Source organism: Apostichopus japonicus, chromosome 19 (genome assembly GCF_037975245.1).
Source record: "Apostichopus japonicus isolate 1M-3 chromosome 19, ASM3797524v1, whole genome shotgun sequence".
Taxonomy (NCBI): Eukaryota; Metazoa; Echinodermata; class Holothuroidea; order Aspidochirotida; family Stichopodidae; genus Apostichopus; species Apostichopus japonicus.
In genome coordinates this window covers 6,359,706-6,380,479 of record NC_092579.1, presented here as the reverse complement: position 1 = coordinate 6,380,479, position 20,774 = coordinate 6,359,706, and the positions used below count along the sequence as shown (strand labels likewise).

Sequence of the window (20,774 nt, the reverse complement as noted above, 5' to 3'; positions counted from 1 at the left end):
TGAAACAATCACTAAACATTAACATTTAGGCCTGTGCCGAGGTGCTGACAATATCATCAAATTAACCTTAAAGTTAAAGGAGCAGTCCAGATATTAAGCATATTTTATAGGTGATTATCTTGAAAAACAGGATTAGCCATAGAAACAATACTAGCATTCATATTTTCCTTTTTGCATAACTATGTACATATCATGACTAAATTAATATTTTAAGGTACCTGCATATGCAAACAAGTTTGGCATACATTGATCATCTTGAGATTTAATCTTGAGAAAATAAAACAAACATTAAAAAAGAAATAAATAACTAACTTATAATGGGTAAATTACCAGTTGGAATGAAAATACAACTATATTCCATTAAATTACATCAGACAGTTCTCTGTATATACACACCACTTATGTTTCCTATTATAGTTCACATTCCTCTTGAAGTTCTTTCTTTTTCACTGCAACTGGGAATTATTTCACTGCTTCTAGTGTCACACTCGATGTACAGCATGGTTCGCGCCTTGTTTTCCACCATTTATGAATTTGAACTAAAGCGAGAACACATAGAACCACAACAAAAGAAGGGTATAATCTTTAAATCTCGGGGTGCATGTACTGTTTTGGAATTCCCCTTCAGACTATATTTAGCACAGGATTGCGTAATGCATGCATCAGACACTTGGTAGATATTACCCATCGTGTTGCATACTATTAACTCGTACCTGCATTATTACCACTGTAGATCAGTGATTATTACTGGTGAGCTGTAACAAAAGTACAGTTTGCCATAGTATTGAATTTGTGCATTCAGTTTATTTTGTACATGGTTGCATAGGCTACATGCAAAGGTGTGGTGACCGATAGTAGACACGATACCGTATTGTATCAGATGATGACTGGCGAACTGGCGAAATTAGGTATTTAGATTTTCTTGAACACTTGTTCAAGGTGTTCTAAGTTGTTCTCCAGAACAGTTAATTCCGTTACCCGAGGGACGAGAACGACCACCTCAGGTCAGTGTCAATGTCACTTTAGCCTCATTTAGGTCGTGGAAATTACACAATGATATCGCTCTATTGATCTTGTGTATCATGCATGACATACTTCTAACGTGTGTATTTAAGTGTGAAACAAATGCTGTTAGTACTTTTTTTTACAGTTTTGAGTCAATTATTCAAAATGACTAGTCTAGGCCTTTGTCATGTTCATGGTCAGTACACAGTTCATAACATAGGCCTAAGCATACTACTAATATTAACTATGCTAGGCCTAACTTACACTATTCATCCTGTCTACACCTACCAAGTACCATAGTTCTTAGAGACTTGCCAGTCTTTACTAGCTTGCAACATCAGTTTCAAGTTACTAGCTAACCAAAGACAGTAGTGTAGCTATTAACTTGACTAACTTAGACCAGTATTTAAGTGGTTGACACCCCCTGTTCAAGTTTAACAATTTTCTGTGATAATTTCAGGTCTCACTTCAAAGCCCTTGTATTGATGATAGTTATGGGCAATATGCATAGCCAGTCTCTATTGGATAAAGGGATCAGCATGGTCCATACAGTGAGTATGATTGCTTTCAAGTGTAACCTGAGAGCTAAGGAATTACTCTGTACTCCTCAAACTCGGTTCTATCATATCTTTTCCCCTCCTCTGTTCATTCCTACAGATTGAAATCAATCTAATTTAATTTAACATCTGTAGACAGACAGCCCATATTCTGGGCAGAATGTCGTTTTCGATAAGCAATGTATTAAGCTCTGTGCTGAGTAGCATCCCTTCTACCGATGCTTATGCACTGAAGGTCAGAAAGGTCGACAATCCACAAAAGTCGTTTTACAACTGGCCAGTGGTGCAAGAGTCTGGTCTCATCAAAGTCTACCATGATGCAAAGAACAAGCAGTTTGAATGTGTTATGTACACCAATTCAGCCGATGGCCACGAAACTTCAGCTTACAGGTTCGTATATATATTAAACTAGTCAGCTTATATGGAATGAAATCGGTTGGTTTGTTCAATACACATTCACTGGAGAAAACTCTACCGATTCATGTCATTTGTATGAATCACATGTCATTGGTGGTGAGAGGTTAAAAGTTTCAAGAGTAAATTGAGTTTTTTCCTCTTGAATAGTCATTTTTTGCTACAAATTGGATGCTGACTTGACATGTACGTAGTACATTCTGTTTGTATCAAATGATGATATTTTTCTTATTAGTAAATTTATAACTTAGCATATTTTACTCTGATACATTGATGTTTGTAGATTGTAGGAACACACAGGGAAAAATGTATCTCCAATTGCATCATGAAATGCTATGTAAAATGGGCAAATTTGCCTTATAAGTGCAACGATGTTTACCTCAGGTTTTGTACAAGCAGGAACCATGGTACAGCATTTCATAAGAGACAAACTTCAGAGCCTAATTCAAACCCGCTACGGAAACTGTGAGCGCTAAATTATTACCTACAATACAGTAATAATGTGATGTGTGCAACATACACACTGAATATATATATAACCAGTTAACAATTTGTCAACTACAATCCTACTGAATGCCTGTATGACAAAAAAAGTGAGATTATTCTCACTTGTGAAGGTCAGATGAATCCTAATGAAAAAAAAAACATAGTTTTTCAGGTAACCACAAAAGAGAACTATAGACTACTGAGTAATGAAAGAGAAAATTAAATATAACATTATAATAAATTTACAGTGCAACCAAATTATTGCAAAATATGTAAGTTATTCAATTATTTTGTTACTTGACAAGGATTAAGCTTCCAGTCACATAAAGTGGTGTTATGTTTGCATTGCACTGTATTCAAACTGATTGGATTCATTCTCTCAGCAGACATTAGGGAGTTGCTATATAAAGACTATACCACTATATATTATATCAGTGTACTCAGTCTGTTGTTCATGCAAAAAGAGGTGCACTGTGTTCAGATTGGTATGTTCAATGGCCGGAATTAAGCTTCTGTAGAAGGTGGTGATAGGTTGGGGGGGGGGTGAGGTACTTGGTAAAAGTGCAGTGCTAAATGGCGCCAATTTTTGTAGTTACATAAATAGAAAAGACTTGATCTGACTTCCATAAATATTCGGTGCCAGTAACATGTGGTTAATATTTTTTTAAGTACCCTCCTTTTGCAATTCTTGTTAACAACACATTGGGTGGTTGTAGAGGTTGGACGAAGTTTGCAAAAGAAATTTTGTAGATTTACCCGCTCAAGGAAGAAATTTTAAGGACGGAAGTTTATTGATTGATATCTCTATATGTGTGTAATATTATGTTTACATCAAGGTCTGACAGGAACAGATGATATCATCTTTCAATTGATTCATGATTACTCTGAATGAAACATCATCGACCTTATTAAGAGAGGAAACCCTCCATATGTGACTTGCTATTGCTGTTTATTTTAACAAGATAAAAATAAACCAGAACACACAATGGATTCTCCCTTAGCTGTTTCTCAATGTTCAATTATTGTAAATTTCTTCATCTACCAATAATATGTTAATAAACAGTTTCTTTGTCATTACAAGTGTATATAACTTAGAATACTTCACAAAAAAACTACTTCATAAAACAATAAACAGCACAGAGAGCTTACTTTTCATAGAGCTAGATTCATCTGCTCATAGCAAATTTCAACATGTACAGTGTACAGTAGTAAAATCCTACAATGCAGCCTTTACTACAGCCTAGCCTGGTTTGCATGTACAGTTATATGCAGAACTGTTTTTGTCATCCAGTGCTCTTTGAACCTCTCAATTTGAAAAGGAATGTTTATCGTGTTTGTACGGAACATTCCAGTAGTAATTTTACCTAAGCAGATAGGTTCAGTGACTGTTTAAATTCTACAATGCACTTGTTTTTAAGTGAGTGTTTTTTGGCTCCATTTTACTGTATACTCCACTTTCAGGCAGATTCACTCCAATTGCTAAGTGCAACAGTACTTCTTATCTCAAGAGGTGAAAGTACAGTAGCTTATTATTATCCTCAATAGGTTTCAGTCCCAATTTTGATAAATAGTTGGCCTTACATGGAAGTCTAATTGGTCTGTGTGAACTCAATGCAGTGTTAAGACTTCTTCTCTTGCAACAGGATATGTAACTATGTTATCTGTTAACAGTTGATCATCATCAACCCAGCATGTTACATACATGTGCAATAGCAGGATTAAAGATTATAATATAGATCAATTCTGCTATGACAGTGTGGTCTAGGCCAAGTGTAGATGCTTCAAGATATATCTCCCTCAAGATATCACATGGCAGTTATGGATCTTGTTCACATATATGAGCCTACAAACTGGCTCTTAATGTCCTGTTCAATAGTACTTGATTTTGGGGATAAAGGTACCCTGCAAATCCAATCATTCAACTGGAGTGCAATTTGAGCAGACTACACACTGGTCGTATAAGTGGTAGAGTTTGTGTAAAAACGTGCATCATCGTCTTTTGAGCCTACCGGCAGATCTTTCCGATCTGAGTAAGACATGTGGGTAATCTTGCAATGACATGGAAGGCTTTCACATATATACATGTATATTGATCTAAGATTATATTTCAATGTCAGTATCTACTGTATGTCTCCAAAGAGATTCACTTTTGCCCTCTTTTTCTTCTTGCAGCTTGTTTAAAATTTCCAAGGAACCTAAAGCTATCGAAGAATTTTCTTTCCTCTGCTCCGCGCTGCAACCTTTCCAGGGTTTAGATTGTAAAAATTATAGTGCAGATGCCTTACAGAGACTTTGCAACAAACTGAGAGAGCACAAAGATTGGTCTCCCGCTCACCTCGCCGTTTCTGCTAGGTTTCGTGAAGTATTGCGCCTGCCCGGCGTCTTGAAGTAAGTTCCAATTGTGGGTCGATTTCCCAAATACCCAATAACTGAACCAGGGCACCATGTGTGTACTTCTACATGTAGTCGTACAGGTTAACTTTACACGTGCTACTGCACTTGATGAATTACGTAGAGTGACAGATGCATACATGACTTAAGTCATGGTTCAAAGAAAAGCACAATGGACATGGAATGTGAATACCTCCCTCACTCTTCTGGAATTTTAGAAATGTTATAAGTTGCTTCAGATAAGTTGTCTGCTGGTTGAGATACAGTAATGAGTCACTGTTGCTATAGTAACTTGTTCCGTTCTTGTTGCCCTTCCCCTTAGCCCCTCAAATCCTCACCCCCTCCTCAAGGTTGCAGTTTAATGCCACCATAGACAGTAAAATAGATGTCTGTTTAAACAGCTGCAGTCTGCAGTTATTGATGTAGCCTATAGTTTGTAGAATGATTGAGTGCTTTAATATACAGTACTGTACATAAGCAAATACCAGTTTGTCACAATGTATCATAAAATTGACACTAATAATGATAAATGTCTTTATTGCCTTCAATGAATTTATCCGCGAGCATATTTAATTTTAATACCAAGTTTGGGTTACATTCCATAGATCTACTTGTTCATATTTATTCATATATTTTTTTTTTAATTTGTAATGTTGCAGCATTGTCACAGTGAAAATAGCATACCAAAGTAAGAATTAATATTTAACCTTAACAAACCATAAATCTGACAGTCTCTTAAACAGAGGTGACACATAATGTATGTGTATTTGTATTGAATGCTTTGACAATCAAATGGAGATATATTCTTATGTTAATTTGGTCATAAGAATGTTCATGAGCACATTTGGTCAGATAAATACTGACTACTTGAAACTGAATATCCATGAGTGGAAAATTCCACTTGCTGTAATATATTTTACATGCTTCTGAGTGCCCTCTGAGGTGCGCATGGCTTTGAGTCCTGCTGCTGGAAGGATGCTGTTATGGTATCAGCCATTCCCTATGTGTTGCGTTATGTTCCCCTTGTAGGGGAACCGTGATACACAGCTATGATGATCACACAGTCACAGTCCCGATGCAAGGGGACTGGGATTGAGAGCGGATCAGTCGTTCTTTTGTTTGGTTTTGGTGCCCAGGTTCTTTCCTGGGTGACTTCTCTTGAAGAGGTTATCAGGAGTGCTGAATTCTTAGCAATTTACTGCACTGGTGCAAGGTTGAAGAGTTCCTTCTATTTATAATGAGCAGTTCTACAGGTTTTCATTTCATATAAGTATATAAAGGAAATTTCATATTTGTTACAAAACCTAGTCTAGTGTAGTTCAGTAACATGCTAATGCACTAATCTGTAGGATGTTGACTTAATGTAGGCCTAGAAATTATCAAAAACGAGTTTAATATTGTTGCAAGGGTACAAATTTGTGTAGTTCTGGTCTATAGAACTCCATTTTCTGGCAAAAAGTAGAAGTAAATTTAATAATTAAATGTGTAAAATGACAAGATCTACATGCAGTAGTTTTAGCCAGTCCATTCTCCAGTCTTAGGGAGGTCTGTCACTTGGCAGTGTGTGCATGCAGTAGTTTTAGCCAGTCCATTCTCCAGTCTTAGGGAGGTCTGTCACTTGGCAGTGTGTGCATGCAGTAGTATTAGCCAGTCCATTCTCCAGTCTTAGGGAGGTCTGTCACTTGGCAATGTGTGCATGCAGTAGTTTTAGCCAGTCCATTCTCCAGTCTTAGGGAGGTCTATTCCTTGGCGGTGTGTGCATGCAGTAGTTTTAGCCAGTCCATTCTCCAGTCTTAGGGAGGTCTATTCCTTGGCGGTGTGTGCATGCAGTAGTCTTAGCCAGTCCATTCTCCAGCCTTAGGGAGGTCTGTCACTTGGCAATGTGTGCATGCAGTAGTTTGAGCCAGTCCAACGCCATTCTCCAGTCTTAGGGAGGTCTATTCCTTGGCAGTGTGTGCATGCAGCAGTTTTAGCCAGTCCATTCTCCAGTCTTAGGGAGGTCTATTCCTTGGCGGTATGTGCATGCAGTAGTTTTAGCCAGTCCATTCTCCAATCTTAGGGAGGTCTATTCCTTGGCGGTGTGTGCATGCAGTAGTTTTAGCCAGTCCATTCTTCAGTCTTAGGGAGGTCTATTCCTTGGCAGTGTTTGTATGCAGTAGTCTTAGCCAGTCCATTCTCCAGTCTTAGGGAGGTCTGTCACTTGGCAATGTGTGCATGCAGTAGTTTGAGCCAGTCCAACTCCATTCTCCAGTCTTAGGGAGGTCTATTCCTTGGCGGTGTGTGCATGCAGCAGTTTTAGCCAGTCCATTCTCCAGTCTTAGGGAGGTCTATTCCTTGGCGGTGTGTGCATGCAGTAGTTTTAGCCAGTCCATTCTCCAGTCTTAGGGAGGTCTATTCCTTGGCAGTGTTTGTGTGCATGCAGTAGTTTTAGCCAGTCCATTCTCCAGTCTTAGGGAGGTCTATTCCTTGGCGGTGTGTGCATGCAGTAGTTTAAGCCAGTCCATTCTCCAGTCTTAAGGCAGTTTGCACTTGGCAGCATGTGCTCCAATTATGTCACACAGCCGATGTCTTACATGGTAAGAGGCAGAATATATGTTTTAATCAGTGTCTTAGTTTGTTCCGTTAGCAGTCTTTCAATCTTCCTCTGCTACAGGCACGTGAACAGCCAGCAGTGTGAACTGAAGCGGACCCCACTCCACCTGGCTGTCCAGAGTAATAACAATGCCTTAGTCTCAGAGCTGATCGCCTGTTATGCCAGAGTAGACTTACAAGATACAGATAAGGAAACTGTTCTCCACTATGCTGCCAGGGTTAAAGATAAGGCACTTAATATGGTCAAGGTATGAGAATTTTGATCTTAATCAGTGCATGACTTTGTGTGCTGTGTTAATTTGTAGGAAAAGTTTCTACTCTCACATGGTAGATATGGAAGGCAAAGAACTGGACAGTGACCCTTGCCTGGAGGGGGGAGGGGGGTTGGGGACATGAGAGGAGGTGGCACGATGCTAAAAGTTACCTATACTCATATGTCAAGCAGATGAGATATGCACAATTTGTGTGGTGCAAGTTGGTTTTTGTCATTGTAATTGTGGTTTCAGATGGATTTTGTTTATTCTGATAAGGACATGCAGGTATACAAAATATATTCATAGTCAAATCACAAACAGGTACAGCTGCTTGCGAGTCACAAAGAAGTACTGCTTGTGAACCAGATTCCATAAGATTGTATTAGACCGAGATTCTCCAGCAATTAAATCCTTCCCATGATTTGTAGCTATAACTAAGGTTTTTTCTTCTTCCACCACCTTCTAGCTCATACCGATGGATCAAACGGACATAAACTGCTTGAACAAGTACAACCAGACCGCTGTGAACGTTGCGTGTAAAGCAGATAACTTTGATGTCGCTGAATTTTTAATCAAGGCAGGAGCAGTCCTGGATGCCGGAGATGACCTCGGCTTTCCCATCCATTATGCAATGAAGAAACAAAAATTATCGTAAGTCAGTTAATTATCATATCAGAAGTTATGTGGAGTTCAGAAAGTCTTTGAGCTTCACTGGCTGCCTATCAAATTCTGTATCCACTATAAACTGACTGTTTTGGTTTACCGTTATTTTGAGGGTACTCTTCCACCATATCTGTCGTTTAGTGTACTAACCAACCACCAAGCGTTTTTTGTTCCTCCAAAAAACTGCTCAAAATTCCCCGGGCTGACCTTAAGTCTGCCAGTGAACGTTCTTTTAAAGTTGCTGCCCCGGCTTTTTGGAATTCACTTCCAAATAGCCTTCGTAACATTCCTACGTTTTCTCATTTTAAAAGCAATTTAAAGACACATCTCTTCCGTCAAGCTTTTCTCGATTCATAGATTTCTTTCGTGTGTGTCCTTTTGTCCTTGTGTGCTCTGAGTCCTTCGGAAGATTTTGTGCCTTATGAGTACCATTTATTATGATCATTATTATTATTAGTCTTCATTCTCTTTGACTTGTCCTTTTTGTATAACAGCTGTGACTTTTGATAATGCTAGCTCTATGAAGGCCATGAACAGATGGCTCAATATTGACTTCGGGAAGCCAGTGTCAGTTATATTCTTGTTCCTTAACACAGATACCTGTTATATCTCAGTACATGCTATATTCACTTCCAGAAGGGGAATCAGATTTACCGCAATCTCTCTTCAGTTGCTCCTTGCTTTAGAAAAGTGGTTTGTGAAGCCAAACAGGAAAATTAGTCAGCTTGAGTACAGTCCAAAAGAGTTGTACTTGGAATGTAAATGTAAATACCTCGGCCAGTGCTGGTTCCGATTAATAATAATAATAACAAATGAGACTTATATAGTGCCAAATGAGTAGACAAAAGTCACTGCACAAGGTGCTTTACAAAAAAAGCAGAATAATTTACAAAAAAAAAAGTTTAAGCATTGGTTGACTTTTAAATGAAATGTTTCATACCTCCCACAGAATGGTGCAGGCGATTTTCGATGCACACAAGGATGCCGGAACTACCAAGTGCAATAAACATGGGGCCACCCCTCTCCACTGGGCCAAAACCACTACACTACTGAACGTGGCACTGAAGTACACACACGAGATCAACGCTACCAGCAAGACTGGAGATACGGCACTACACATCATGGTGAAACGGCTCAGGATGGAATGTGCACAGATATTACTGGTCTGGGGCGCTGACCCAAATGTGAGAGGTCAGGGAGGGGACACAGCACTCCACATGGCAGCAAGGGTGAGTTTTGAAATCTGTGAGGCTTATATAGATCAACAAATGGTGAATCATTGGGACAGAGTATTATGGACAGTATGCTCTTCCTGCTTAGTGACAGGTTCTGTCAACAATCTTTAGGTTGCTATGGCTCAGCTTACTTTATATGTCAGTGCCAATCTTGACTTTTTCATGACTGAAAAGGGCACAGAATGGCGACATTGTCTCGATAGTTCTGGGTGGCATTTTTCAAAACAGTTTTTTAAGATGGATTTTGCTACAACAACCTCAGCGAACAAACGACCGCGCTAACATTTCTAATCCCTTTGTCTGTACAATGTAACATTGGTCGGGATGAGCACTGGATGTAGTGAATCGCAAACTGTTTGCAAAATATGTATTATGCACATGTGTATTATGTGTATTGTGCAGAAAGAATTACCTTTAGCAAAATATATTAACAACCAATATTAACAGACTGTGTCCTTCTGATATTTGTTATAAAAATCTTTTTTCTCCTTGTTTTTTTTTCTATTTTCCAGCATAATAACCTTGACTTGGTGAACACCCTTATTGTCTTTGGAGCTGATGTCAATGTGAAGAACTTCAAAGGGGAAACCCCACGACATATCGCTTCTACGCAAATGGTCAATACTTTCCAAAGCTTTATGGGTAATTTTATTTACTTTCTTGAAATGTCTCTGACTTGTGTGTATATCTTCTTGGATATATTTATATACAGAAGTTACTGTAACAAATTGCTTCTTTCTTTTTTTTTAAGTTTTAAGTTTGGTTTTGCTTGATTATCTTCATCGCAAAATGTTATTATCCTGATGAATTACTTATTTATTTTAAGATTACTACTTTCACACCTTTGTTTGGGTGAAGGTGACTCTGTGCAAAAGCTTAAAGTCTTTATATGTCATATTCCAAGAAAAAGGAAAATTTGAAATAATATTTCTTTAGATATTCTGAAATTTAAGATAATTCAGCTTTATCATATATGCTAATTATCTGGAATATTCCTTTCAAGGCTAAATTGATGTCAGCTCATAAATATTCATGTTTACTTGTTTCTTTTTTGAATTTCTAAGAACTTCATATAATCAAGAGTGAACCTGTGATGATCTTCAACACCATTTGTCATTTACAAATTTGGTATATATTGATATTTGATTTGAGGCCATTACAAGTCATTATGGGTTTTTGTTGCACCGGAGGAAATGTATCAATGGTCTTGTGTGGTACACTCAATAGTCTATCTACTTTAATTGATGAAAAATTTCTCAAGATTTTAAACCTGGAGAGAAGTGCAATATGGTTATACTCTTTTTCTTAAGTGGTCTACAACATATCCAACTCTTCTGCCTAAAAACCACCCATTCAATCATTCATTTATTTCTCATTAGTATATTCATATAGTTCTCTACCAACCGTTCTTATCTTCCTGTTACTTTGTGTCGTGTGTAGGCAGGTCATCAAGTGTAATTTATGCCCTACACCAGGTGGGGGCTCTGCCTAAAAGACACCCATTATTTAAATGTTCATATTTTTCTGTTCTTTATCAACTGTTTTGATCTCCCTGTTACTTTGTGTCGTACTGTAGGCAGGTCATCGAGTGTAATTTATGCCCTACACCAGGTGGGGACTCTGCCTAAAGACACCCATTAATTCATTCATATTTTTCTGTTCTTTATCAACCGTTTTGATCTCCCTCTTACTTTGTGTCGTATTGTAGGCAGGGCATCGAGTGTCATTTATGCCCTACACCAGGTGGGGGGAGGGGCTCTGCCTAAAGACACCCATTAATTTGTTCTTATTTTTCTGTTCTTTATCAACCGTTCTTATCTTCCTGTTACTTTGTGTCATATTGTAGGCAGGTCATCGAGTGTAATCTATGCCCTACACCAGTTGGGAGCTCTCAGGTGTTCTCCAGACATGCATGGTTGTAAAGACGGTTGCAAGCCAGGAGGACTCTACAATGGAAAACCAGAAGATGACGATGTTTCCCTGAAGCAAACACCCTGTGAAAAGGGTGAGCAAGAACTTGGAAGAGTTTTTCCTAGATTATTTCAGCATTTTGCAAAATGACACTGTCCATTTTATATAGTCTTTTGGGACCAGAGTATGTCATGATATTTTTATTTGTAATGTGAAATGTCGGTGGAAGTGGGGATTGATTTGAAATTGGGCTGGCCGTGGCATGCAATGGTCCAATGTTTGTTAGATGAGGTTGATGAGAAAATGTAATACATGAAAAGCAGCTGAACTTGTATCAGAGCTTATACATACAACAAATCATTTGGGTTTTTGATCGACTGTTTTATTGCTCTGGAAAAGGAAACCTGTCTGTAGACATTTGTACAATCTCTAAAGGAAAACAGGTAATGGGTTAAACTTATGGTAAAATCATTAACATTTATGATGGCAGATAACAGGTTCAAAGTCAGGTAAAATAATTATCAAATTTATGGTGTAATATTCATCAAAATTTGGAAAGTATTGAAATTACAAGTTGTTCATGGAAGAGAAAGAAATGTTCAAACAAACTTTGATATCAGAAAATGGGGCAAACATGACATATTTTGATACAATTCACAGCAGAGATGGGAAAATGGGGTACCTTGGAGTTTTGACCTCAAAATCTGAAAGAATCGCAACCATACCTGAGATAACCCTACCATTTATTTTAAACACGTTTATATACTTTCCTTGACGTAAAGTGTACGACGACTTTCTCCATCTGACTGTTGGAATGTTGGCGACTATGGGCTCTCCTCAAGGGAGCAGTCCAGATGAGACAGATTCTGGGATGGAACTAGACGGCCAGATGGCAAAAGTCCGGGAGAAGGACACGGTGTTGTGTCTGGACGGTGGCGGTATCCGAGGACTCATCCTGATCCAGCTGCTGGACGCGATAGAGAAAGCAGCAGGTCGTAAGATTGTAGACATGTTCGACTGGATCACCGGTACGAGCACAGGAGGAATATTGGCACTGGCCATGGTTTACGGTAAGCTTGGTTAGACTACAAGACAGTCGTTGGGGGCATTGTTCAATGGTGTCAATCAAGGACTATTTCTGTGTTTGATGCCAATAAAGTGTAAACCATCCATTTACTATTCGAGATGAAAGTCAGAGTTGTAAAATTTATGCGTCGTTGTCATTTGGATAATTGTTGGAGTTCAAATTTATACTCTGGTGATACTCGATAATGATTTAAAGATGAAAGTGACGACAAAGTTTAACAAGACGTGCACCTTCCTTCGTTGCTAGGATACTCGATCATTGAATGCCGGAAGATCTATTTCTCCCTAAAGAACGAAGTCTTCGTTGGCAGCAGACCTTACAAATCTGAGAATCTGGAGCGTCTGATGAAGGATTGCTTTGGTGAAAATACTACGATGGACAAGCTTGTGGGAACAAAGTGAGTGATATTACGGTAACTGTTTCAGGAGAAAAGGGTCATGATTATGCTATTCCATGTTGTATGCGATGAAAGGCATGTTCTGCAGCTGCTTGGGCTATGCTATGCCATACTGAACTGTACGAAATTGGCATGACAATACCATGCTATTCCACATCATAACCATGGTGCATCACAATGACATATCATGGATACCCTATGGTACAATGCCATGTTAGGTGATGCTATATACCACATTATGCCATGGCATGTGCCTTATCATGCAAACCTAGGCCTGGCGTTCCCTTATAATTTGAAATCACATTACGTTTCTCAGACTATTCCTGTTAACACTGGTCACACAATACTCTGCCATGGTAGAACTTGCTGTGTCATACCATGTTATGCAACATCATGCTACACCATGCCATCTAAAACCTTGTCATACCTTGTTGTGGTATAATGCATCATGCTATTTTCATGTTACTTTATCAATTGGGTATTTTATTTCACCAGTGTAGCAATCAGTAACTTCAAGTGTAGTTTACATTGAAAAGTGTTTACACTGAAAATTGAAAAGTGGCTTCTTGTAGTTTCATTTCAACAGCTCAATATATTTCATGGACATCTCAACAAAATAATCCCTGTAACGTGCTGACAACTTTAGTTTTGATCTTCCTATATTAAACATATTTCTTCCCTGACAAATCCATCAGTTCATTTGTGATTGCTATTTTTTTCTCTCCTTCTAGAGTTTTCATCACTGGTACGATGAGTGATAGAAGTCCAGCAGCTCTCCACCTGTTTCGAAACTTTGATCCACCCGATGGTTCCTCATCCAAATCTGCCGCCTATGCCCCAGAATATAAGCCTCCACCAGAACCTAAAGGTAGGACTAAATGTTGAATTTAGTTTTTCTTTATAACTTTTTTTGAGGGCATGACGTTTTGATCCTGTGAAACAAGTGGAAACAAGTTCAATAAACAGGACAGGATAGCTAATTGGAACATTGAAAATGACTATATGATTAGGTTGCCATCTTTGTATGAAGTTGATTATATTTTAGGTGGTCACCTAATTGCGAAAATCCTCCCAATTTCATCGGGTAGTCTAGGATTTTATCCTTATTCTGTGTCATCGTTGCATGGTGTTCCAGTATTGAAGATTCCTGTGTCTATGAGATATACTGTATTGAAGATTCCTGTGTCTATAAGATATACTGTATTGAAGATTCCTGTCTATAAGATATACTTTATTGAAGATTCCTGTGTCTATAAGACATACTGTATTGAAGATTCCTGTGTCTATAAGATATACTGTATTGAAGATTCCTGTGTCTATAAGACATACTGTATTGAAGATTCCTGTGTCTATAAGATATACTGTATTGAAGATTCCTGTGTCTATAGGACATACTGTATTGAAGATTCCTGTGTCTATAAGATATATTGTATTGAAGATTCCTGTGTCTATAAGACATACTGTATTGAAGATTCCTGTGTCTATAAGACATACTGTATTGAAGATTCTTGTGTCTATAAGATATACTGTATTGAAGATTCCTGTGTCTATAAGATATATTGTTAAACATTTGCATTAGAAATACTCTGAAGGTATCTACTACTTCAGGGCTGTAGGAACCTATGTATGATATCAGGTAGCTGGTTAGGTCTGTTGAAACCTTTCAGTAGAAGATAATCTACAAAGGGACACCAATTCCGTCGTTCAACAGATCAGTTGGTCTGGAGAGCGGGTCGTTCAAGTGGAGCAGCTCCTACCTACTTTCCTCCGATGGGTCGATTCTTGGACGGGGGACTGATTTCGAATAATCCAACGTTGGATACGATTACAGAGATAACTGAATACTACATGGACAAGAAGATGAAGGTCAGTATTACATCACCATAGCAACGCTGTTGTAGTCAAGATTGCAATGGAAATGTTGAAAAGGTGTAATGTCGTTGAGAATAGTCATTTCGAACGGTAGTTGCTTCCCTTTCTTCTTTGGCTCATCTATGGTCACTTGAAATGAACCAGTTAGGTAGCAGTTGCCTGAAAGTCCAAATCCATAAAACCTTCCTTTTTTTTGTTCTATAATATTATTTAATATGGCAAGTTTACGAAAGTAGGACCTCTGCACTTTCTGATAGGTATGGTACAAGAACTTATAAAATCTTGATATTGCCATGCTCTCTGGTACTCACAGTAGATTTTACTATGTGCTAGTTGTTGTAGATAGATTTCAAATGGACTATAAATACAGACAGAGTCGAGTAACAGTAGCGTAGCCAAACAGGAGAATTGGAAGGCTGGGGTGGGGAAGGAATGGATGGCAGAACATCACCCCCCCCCCTCCCACCCCACTGAAACATTCTACAGCCTCTGCTGGTAGCGTTGGAATTGTAGGTAGACTGTTGGTACACCAATTCCTCCCCCTCATTAATATCTGGTTACAACCCTTGAGGATATGTGCTACTACAGTATAATGATGATTTTACTATACAGAAGCAATGCATTAATGAGACATTAACCTTGCCATTCTTTGTTTAGGTTTTTTTTTTAAATTTTTATGACTTGTGGCAAACATGGCATATTCATGGTCAAAGGTTAACATGCCTTGATCATCTCACAGAAAAGGCAGAATGTGCTGATTTGTAACAGCTGTAGTTTAAAAAGACATCAGACGAATCTTTGCAAGGGAAGTTTTAGCAAGTATTGGAACTGTCTTTCTTTGTAGGGTGAAGACGAACGGCAGATAGGGGTGGTGGTATCTCTCGGTACCGGTGTGACCCCCGTTAAGGATATTTCTCACGTCAATGTCGTCAAACCGCAAGACCTCGGCCTCACAGAACTGGTGAATGCGGCAAAAAGCGTGATCGGAGCGGCAAACTTGGGTGAAATAATGATTGAACAGGTAAGTAGCTCACCTTTTTAAGAAGAAAAAATCATTTATCATTAGTAATTACTACTGTATAGCATACCATTTAGCAGCTTCATTGCATTAAGATGCTGTTGTGATACATTGATCTGATCAATAGATATATTTGTCTGTGCAAACTTGTATTATGAATATTTATTAGGATGCTTTAATGTCATGAATAAACATCTTCATTTGTTTTATGCCAGCTGACATTACCAATTGTGATGATTTACATTGATGTCATGAAGAAACATATTTACGCAAAGAGACATTAGGAATTTAAATATGTTATATACATGTCAGGAATAAAGTTATTCATGTATGCAAATTAGAGTAATATGTAAAGGTCACCCAGTTGGGACAGTGTTGTCTCTACTGAACTTTTGTGTCCCATTTCAAAGCACTCGTACTGACAGTATGAGCAGTATCACTATCCTGTTTCTATCCAATAAACGAACTGTTCATACTGTCAGTATGAGTGCTTTGAATCTTGATAATGAAGGACAGTGTAGAGTGGTATTAGCATTAGAAAATTACCCCCTAACCAGCTGGAAAGGTACATATTAAACTGTGGTAGGCTAAACAAAGCTGTCATATGAATGCTCTGTGACACTGTTGAAAAGGAATTATGTTCTTTTGTCTCAGTATGCATTATCTCACTCGCTATCATCTAATTGAACAACAGAAAATGCATTTTTTAAAGGGAAAGGGTAATAAATAATTCAGGTGGACTGTTTTTGTAGGAGAAATTGTTTTCCACTATTTAGAAAATACACGTTTATTTTGATCCTCTTCAGGTGTGTGATACACGAGGTCGATCGGTGGACAGATCCAGGGCTTGGTGCCATTCCATCGGAGCGGCGTTTTACAGGTTCAGCCCTCCACTGTCGGTGGAGACAAGCTTAGACGAGACCAGAGATTCTGCGCTGATGAAGATGCTCTTTGAAACACAAGTTTACATCGTTCAAAACCAGGAAAAAATTCAGCAGCTTGCACAAATATTAAAATCTATTTAAATATTTTATATTCACTGAATGGCTTTCCCCTTCCTCAATTTTTTTGTTGTTGTTTTACTTTGAATATATTCTCCTAGTTTATTCTGGCAGATGGGCTATTACACTACACAAACCTCTAATGAATATGCATACAATTTCTATAATTTTGGCACATCTTCCATAAAGGTAAGTGTATAGTAATGACATGACATGGTTCTAGGAGAGACAAGAGAACCTAAGATTTCATCTGTTTTCAAAATCTACAGCAGCAGTCTGCAATCTCTTTAGCCCACGACCTGACCAGAAATATTTGGCCATGACGTGACCCATTGATCACCCCCACTACCCACACTGTTCCTCTCCCCATATAAATTTATTATTTTATGCCGTTTCTGTTAGTTTAACAACTATCAATGTCATTGTCAGCCATCAAATGAAATATTTCATCCATACAACACCAGTGGCTACATTGAAAACTAAGGAAAAAAACATAAGATCAAATATTATATTATGTATTTCCTTTATCAAAATGCACGTAATCACTTTAACAAGGAGTTTTAATAGTTGGGAAGACTGAAGTAGAGGTGATGAGAATAAATTTGTTTGCTTTATTATTGAAAGAAAAACTTTAGATACTCCACAAGTAGCTAGCATAAGGGGTTTTACTGGTTAGTCGGTGATTAACAGCCTAGTGGCAATCGTAGGTAATCGATAATGTTGATCATGTTGACATTTGCAACATGGATGCCATGGTTCATTGCAACTTTCATCTTGCCACCACAATAACCTTTGTCTTCTATGAAATTTATTGCTTCCAGGGATATCATGTTCTTTTAAAAAAGAGACATCCAGATTCTGTTGGTTGTTTCTGCCAAAGTATTTTATGTCTTAACAATTAGCCCTACCTGTAATGTGCCAGTGTTTATAGTGTAATGCACATTTATTTCTGCTATATTGTTATAGTATATAATAGTACCAGTGTGCTAAGGTATTAAATGCAAATCTTTCTAGTGCTTCAGCATCGAGGCATGCATTCCGGTACAGGTAGGCAGAAGTGCAATTGTCCTCATTGGTACTGTGGGTGTATAGCTTTGGCAATTTGTGGTCTGTTGCTTTCTATAAAATTTGTCTTCCACAGTTATGCTCAAAGAGTAAAAAAAATTCAAACAAAAAAAATTCAATAGGCTGTTGGGGAAGGGGAGGGGACGATAGGGAAGGGGAGGATGGGAAAGAGGTGGGCAGGATGGGAAAGTGGTGGGGAGGATGGAGTTAATGGTGGGGAGAATGAGGAAGTGTTAATGTGCCATCGTAAACAAGTTTGAAAGTACTTAAACTAGTGACTTTCCTTGACATCCTTGTATATTTTTGTGCCAATCACAAGTCGTCTAAGTGTCAAAGAATTACAGAATTCAAGTGTTAGATATAATATCTGCAATCATATCTTCCTTTTCTGTATTGTCTTTGTTTTTTCATCCATTGCTCAAAATCAGATATTGTAGATATATTTTAAAGTTCACTGTAAATGTTTTATTGTATATTCTTATTTTATGTGCTTGTAAATTTGGTTTTCTTCCCCTTCTTCTCTCATAATTTAAGAATTACTTTTATAGATTTTGTTTTTTTAAGTGACGTTTATGTTTATTCTTCTCACACTGTTCGGGAAATGAACAGTGTTGATCGTGAGAATGAATCTTGCAGATCGTTAGTAGTCTAACTTATCTTAATTCATTCATCTAGAATGCTACTCCTTCCAGGAATATCAATAAGGAATCGTTCACGTTTTGTGACTTCTGCAAATGTATTTCTAAACAGTATCTTCCTTACTATTGCACAAATCTGGAAATTTCTTACCCTGTCAAGTAAAGCATGTGTCAAATAAACGTTGTTGTTGTAAGCTAGTCATTGGATATGTTATTTGCTGATTCAGCCAGTTTTGAACAAACCATGGCATCAATGGTTCTTGCTAATCTGGCCACCTGTAGAAGTTCATTGCTATGGTAACGAATTCATACACTACATGTACTTCAAGTAATACCTAAAGCAGGTATTAATTTGACCCCTCCACTGGTAAAATATTAAATAAAAATCAACTTGAAGTTCAACTCTCATTGCAAACATGAAAATCCTGAGAATAACATGGTGTTGCCTTGCCATTCGATAATGTGTGAGCAGTTTATGGCCAGTAGAATAATTTGAACATTATCCTTGAACTGGAAAGCACAATAGGAGATTGAAGTGTTGGACATGTTTGTCATTTTCCTTAGTATCATTATTTTGTAATTAATATGAATGTGTTTGATAATTGTAAGCTTGGGCTTCCATGGATTATCCAATCTGTACTGAATATTAAAGTGGTTATGATAGTTCAAAAAGTGCAAAACAGTAGAAAAATTAAGCTTTGCTGGTGTGACAGGAATTTGATGTCACCTATCATCTTCTGGAGGGATTAAGATGGATTTGAAGCATATATCAGCTGCTTAGTCAAGTTTAAAGATGATTTGATTTAAAAAATTGTCCTCTGTAATTATATTGCTTTTATCATTCCAGTAATAATATCCTGTTAACATTAAAATGCTTAAATGACTTTAATTAGCACAACTTAAGTTTTACATCCCAAAAACCTTTAGCAGTTTATTTTGGCAATCATCACCTTTTAAATTATTTTCTATAAAACTTAAACTTCTATAAATTGTAGGCTGCCATTTTAGTTCAATTTTGCTTGGAATATTACATATTCTGTTCAAATTATGTGTACTGTTAAATCTGTTAGTTTATTTTTTCCACTGAAATATAATACTCAAATAAAAGCTATAAAATAGAACTTCAGTAGTTCTTTCCTCTTTTTTGGTGTTCTTTTATGTTGGTTCCACAGATCCACATTTAAGTATTTCTTTGTGATGTTAGGTCATTCATTCTGAAGGTGAATTTAAATTTGAAGGGTCATTCATGAAGATTACATACAAAAGCCTATTAATGTGGAAATCATAGATAAAGACTAGATCATATCAAGCGTTCTCCTGGAATGAAGAAGTAAGTTATACTTATATGTTTTGTATGCACGGTATCACCTTTTTGGTTTGAATGATTATGGTAACTTTTGTAGTCATGCAGTTGGATGAGTATGTGCGTGTGTGTATGACGCCTTGCTTGTAAACACGATATCTAAAGAAGGAAAACTTGGACCAATCTCATATTTGGTGTGTAGGAGTACCACATTGAGTAGAAGAAGTCTATTGTTTTTGGTAGAGGTCAAAGGTCATTTGGGTTCTCCAGTGGTCAAATTGTGAAAATGTAAACACAACATCTCAAGAGGGAACTTGGACCAATCTCATATTTAGGATGTAGTTGTGACATGTTCATAAGTTCAAGAAGCCTATTGTTTTTGGTGGAGGTCACAGGTCATTTGGAGTCACCAGGGGTCAAATTGTGGAAACCTTCCACCGAACAGCCTGTTAAATGTGTGTTACGCCTCATATGAGTAGGAGAGGCATTTGGCAATTAGTTAAGGATCATGTCTGTAACTTTTGGAGTTGCCGTGTACATGGCTGCAAATATGCCCTGAACACCAAACTGTGTAATGAACGTTGTGCTGTTGGTACATTCAACGTTGCTACTGGAATCATGGGCGTCAGCAGGTTTCAGAAAGTGGGGGGGACACTATACTATCTAAGCGGAGCGCCACCATTGGTTGGCGCGTAGCGTACCAGAAAATTTTGGGTACATAAGACCCCCTAGATCGCAGGAGACGGCCTTCCTGAGTCGTTTTTAGTTACATCAGAACCAGATCTGTGAGGAGAAATTTTGTCTCACAAAACTAAATTCCGACAGAAAGTACTGGTAGAAAGATGCCGTTCTGACACCAAGGGAAACAAATTACACAGCGTCCAT

At 37.9% G+C, this 20,774-nt stretch overlaps 1 protein-coding gene across 1 annotated transcript; it reads left to right on the top strand.

Moving 5' to 3' along the window:
- Positions 1-734: 734 nt before the first annotated feature.
- Positions 735-19,707, top strand: LOC139960194 (85/88 kDa calcium-independent phospholipase A2-like). Its single transcript, XM_071958380.1, has 14 exons — positions 735-1,004; positions 1,663-1,952; positions 4,635-4,850; positions 7,507-7,693; positions 8,166-8,350; positions 9,312-9,591; positions 10,110-10,239; positions 11,444-11,602; positions 12,291-12,578; positions 12,842-12,992; positions 13,724-13,860; positions 14,704-14,858; positions 15,709-15,885; positions 16,689-19,707. Exons 2-14 carry the CDS (start codon positions 1,723-1,725, stop codon positions 16,905-16,907), a joined length of 2,514 nt encoding a protein of 837 aa, XP_071814481.1. The 5' UTR covers positions 735-1,004; positions 1,663-1,722; the 3' UTR covers positions 16,908-19,707.
- Positions 19,708-20,774: the final 1,067 nt, after the last annotated feature.

Bases quoted from the DNA above. Each gene is read 5' to 3' on its own strand.
- LOC139960194 (XM_071958380.1), top strand. From the start codon at position 1,723: ATGTCGTTTTCGATAAGCAATGTATTAAGCTCTGTGCTGAGTAGCATC. The intron at 11,603-12,290 runs GTGAGCAAGAAC...CTTGACGTAAAG, and splicing joins GCAAACACCCTGTGAAAAGG to TGTACGACGACTTTCTCCAT. The intron at 14,859-15,708 runs GTCAGTATTACA...CTTTCTTTGTAG, and splicing joins ACATGGACAAGAAGATGAAG to GGTGAAGACGAACGGCAGAT.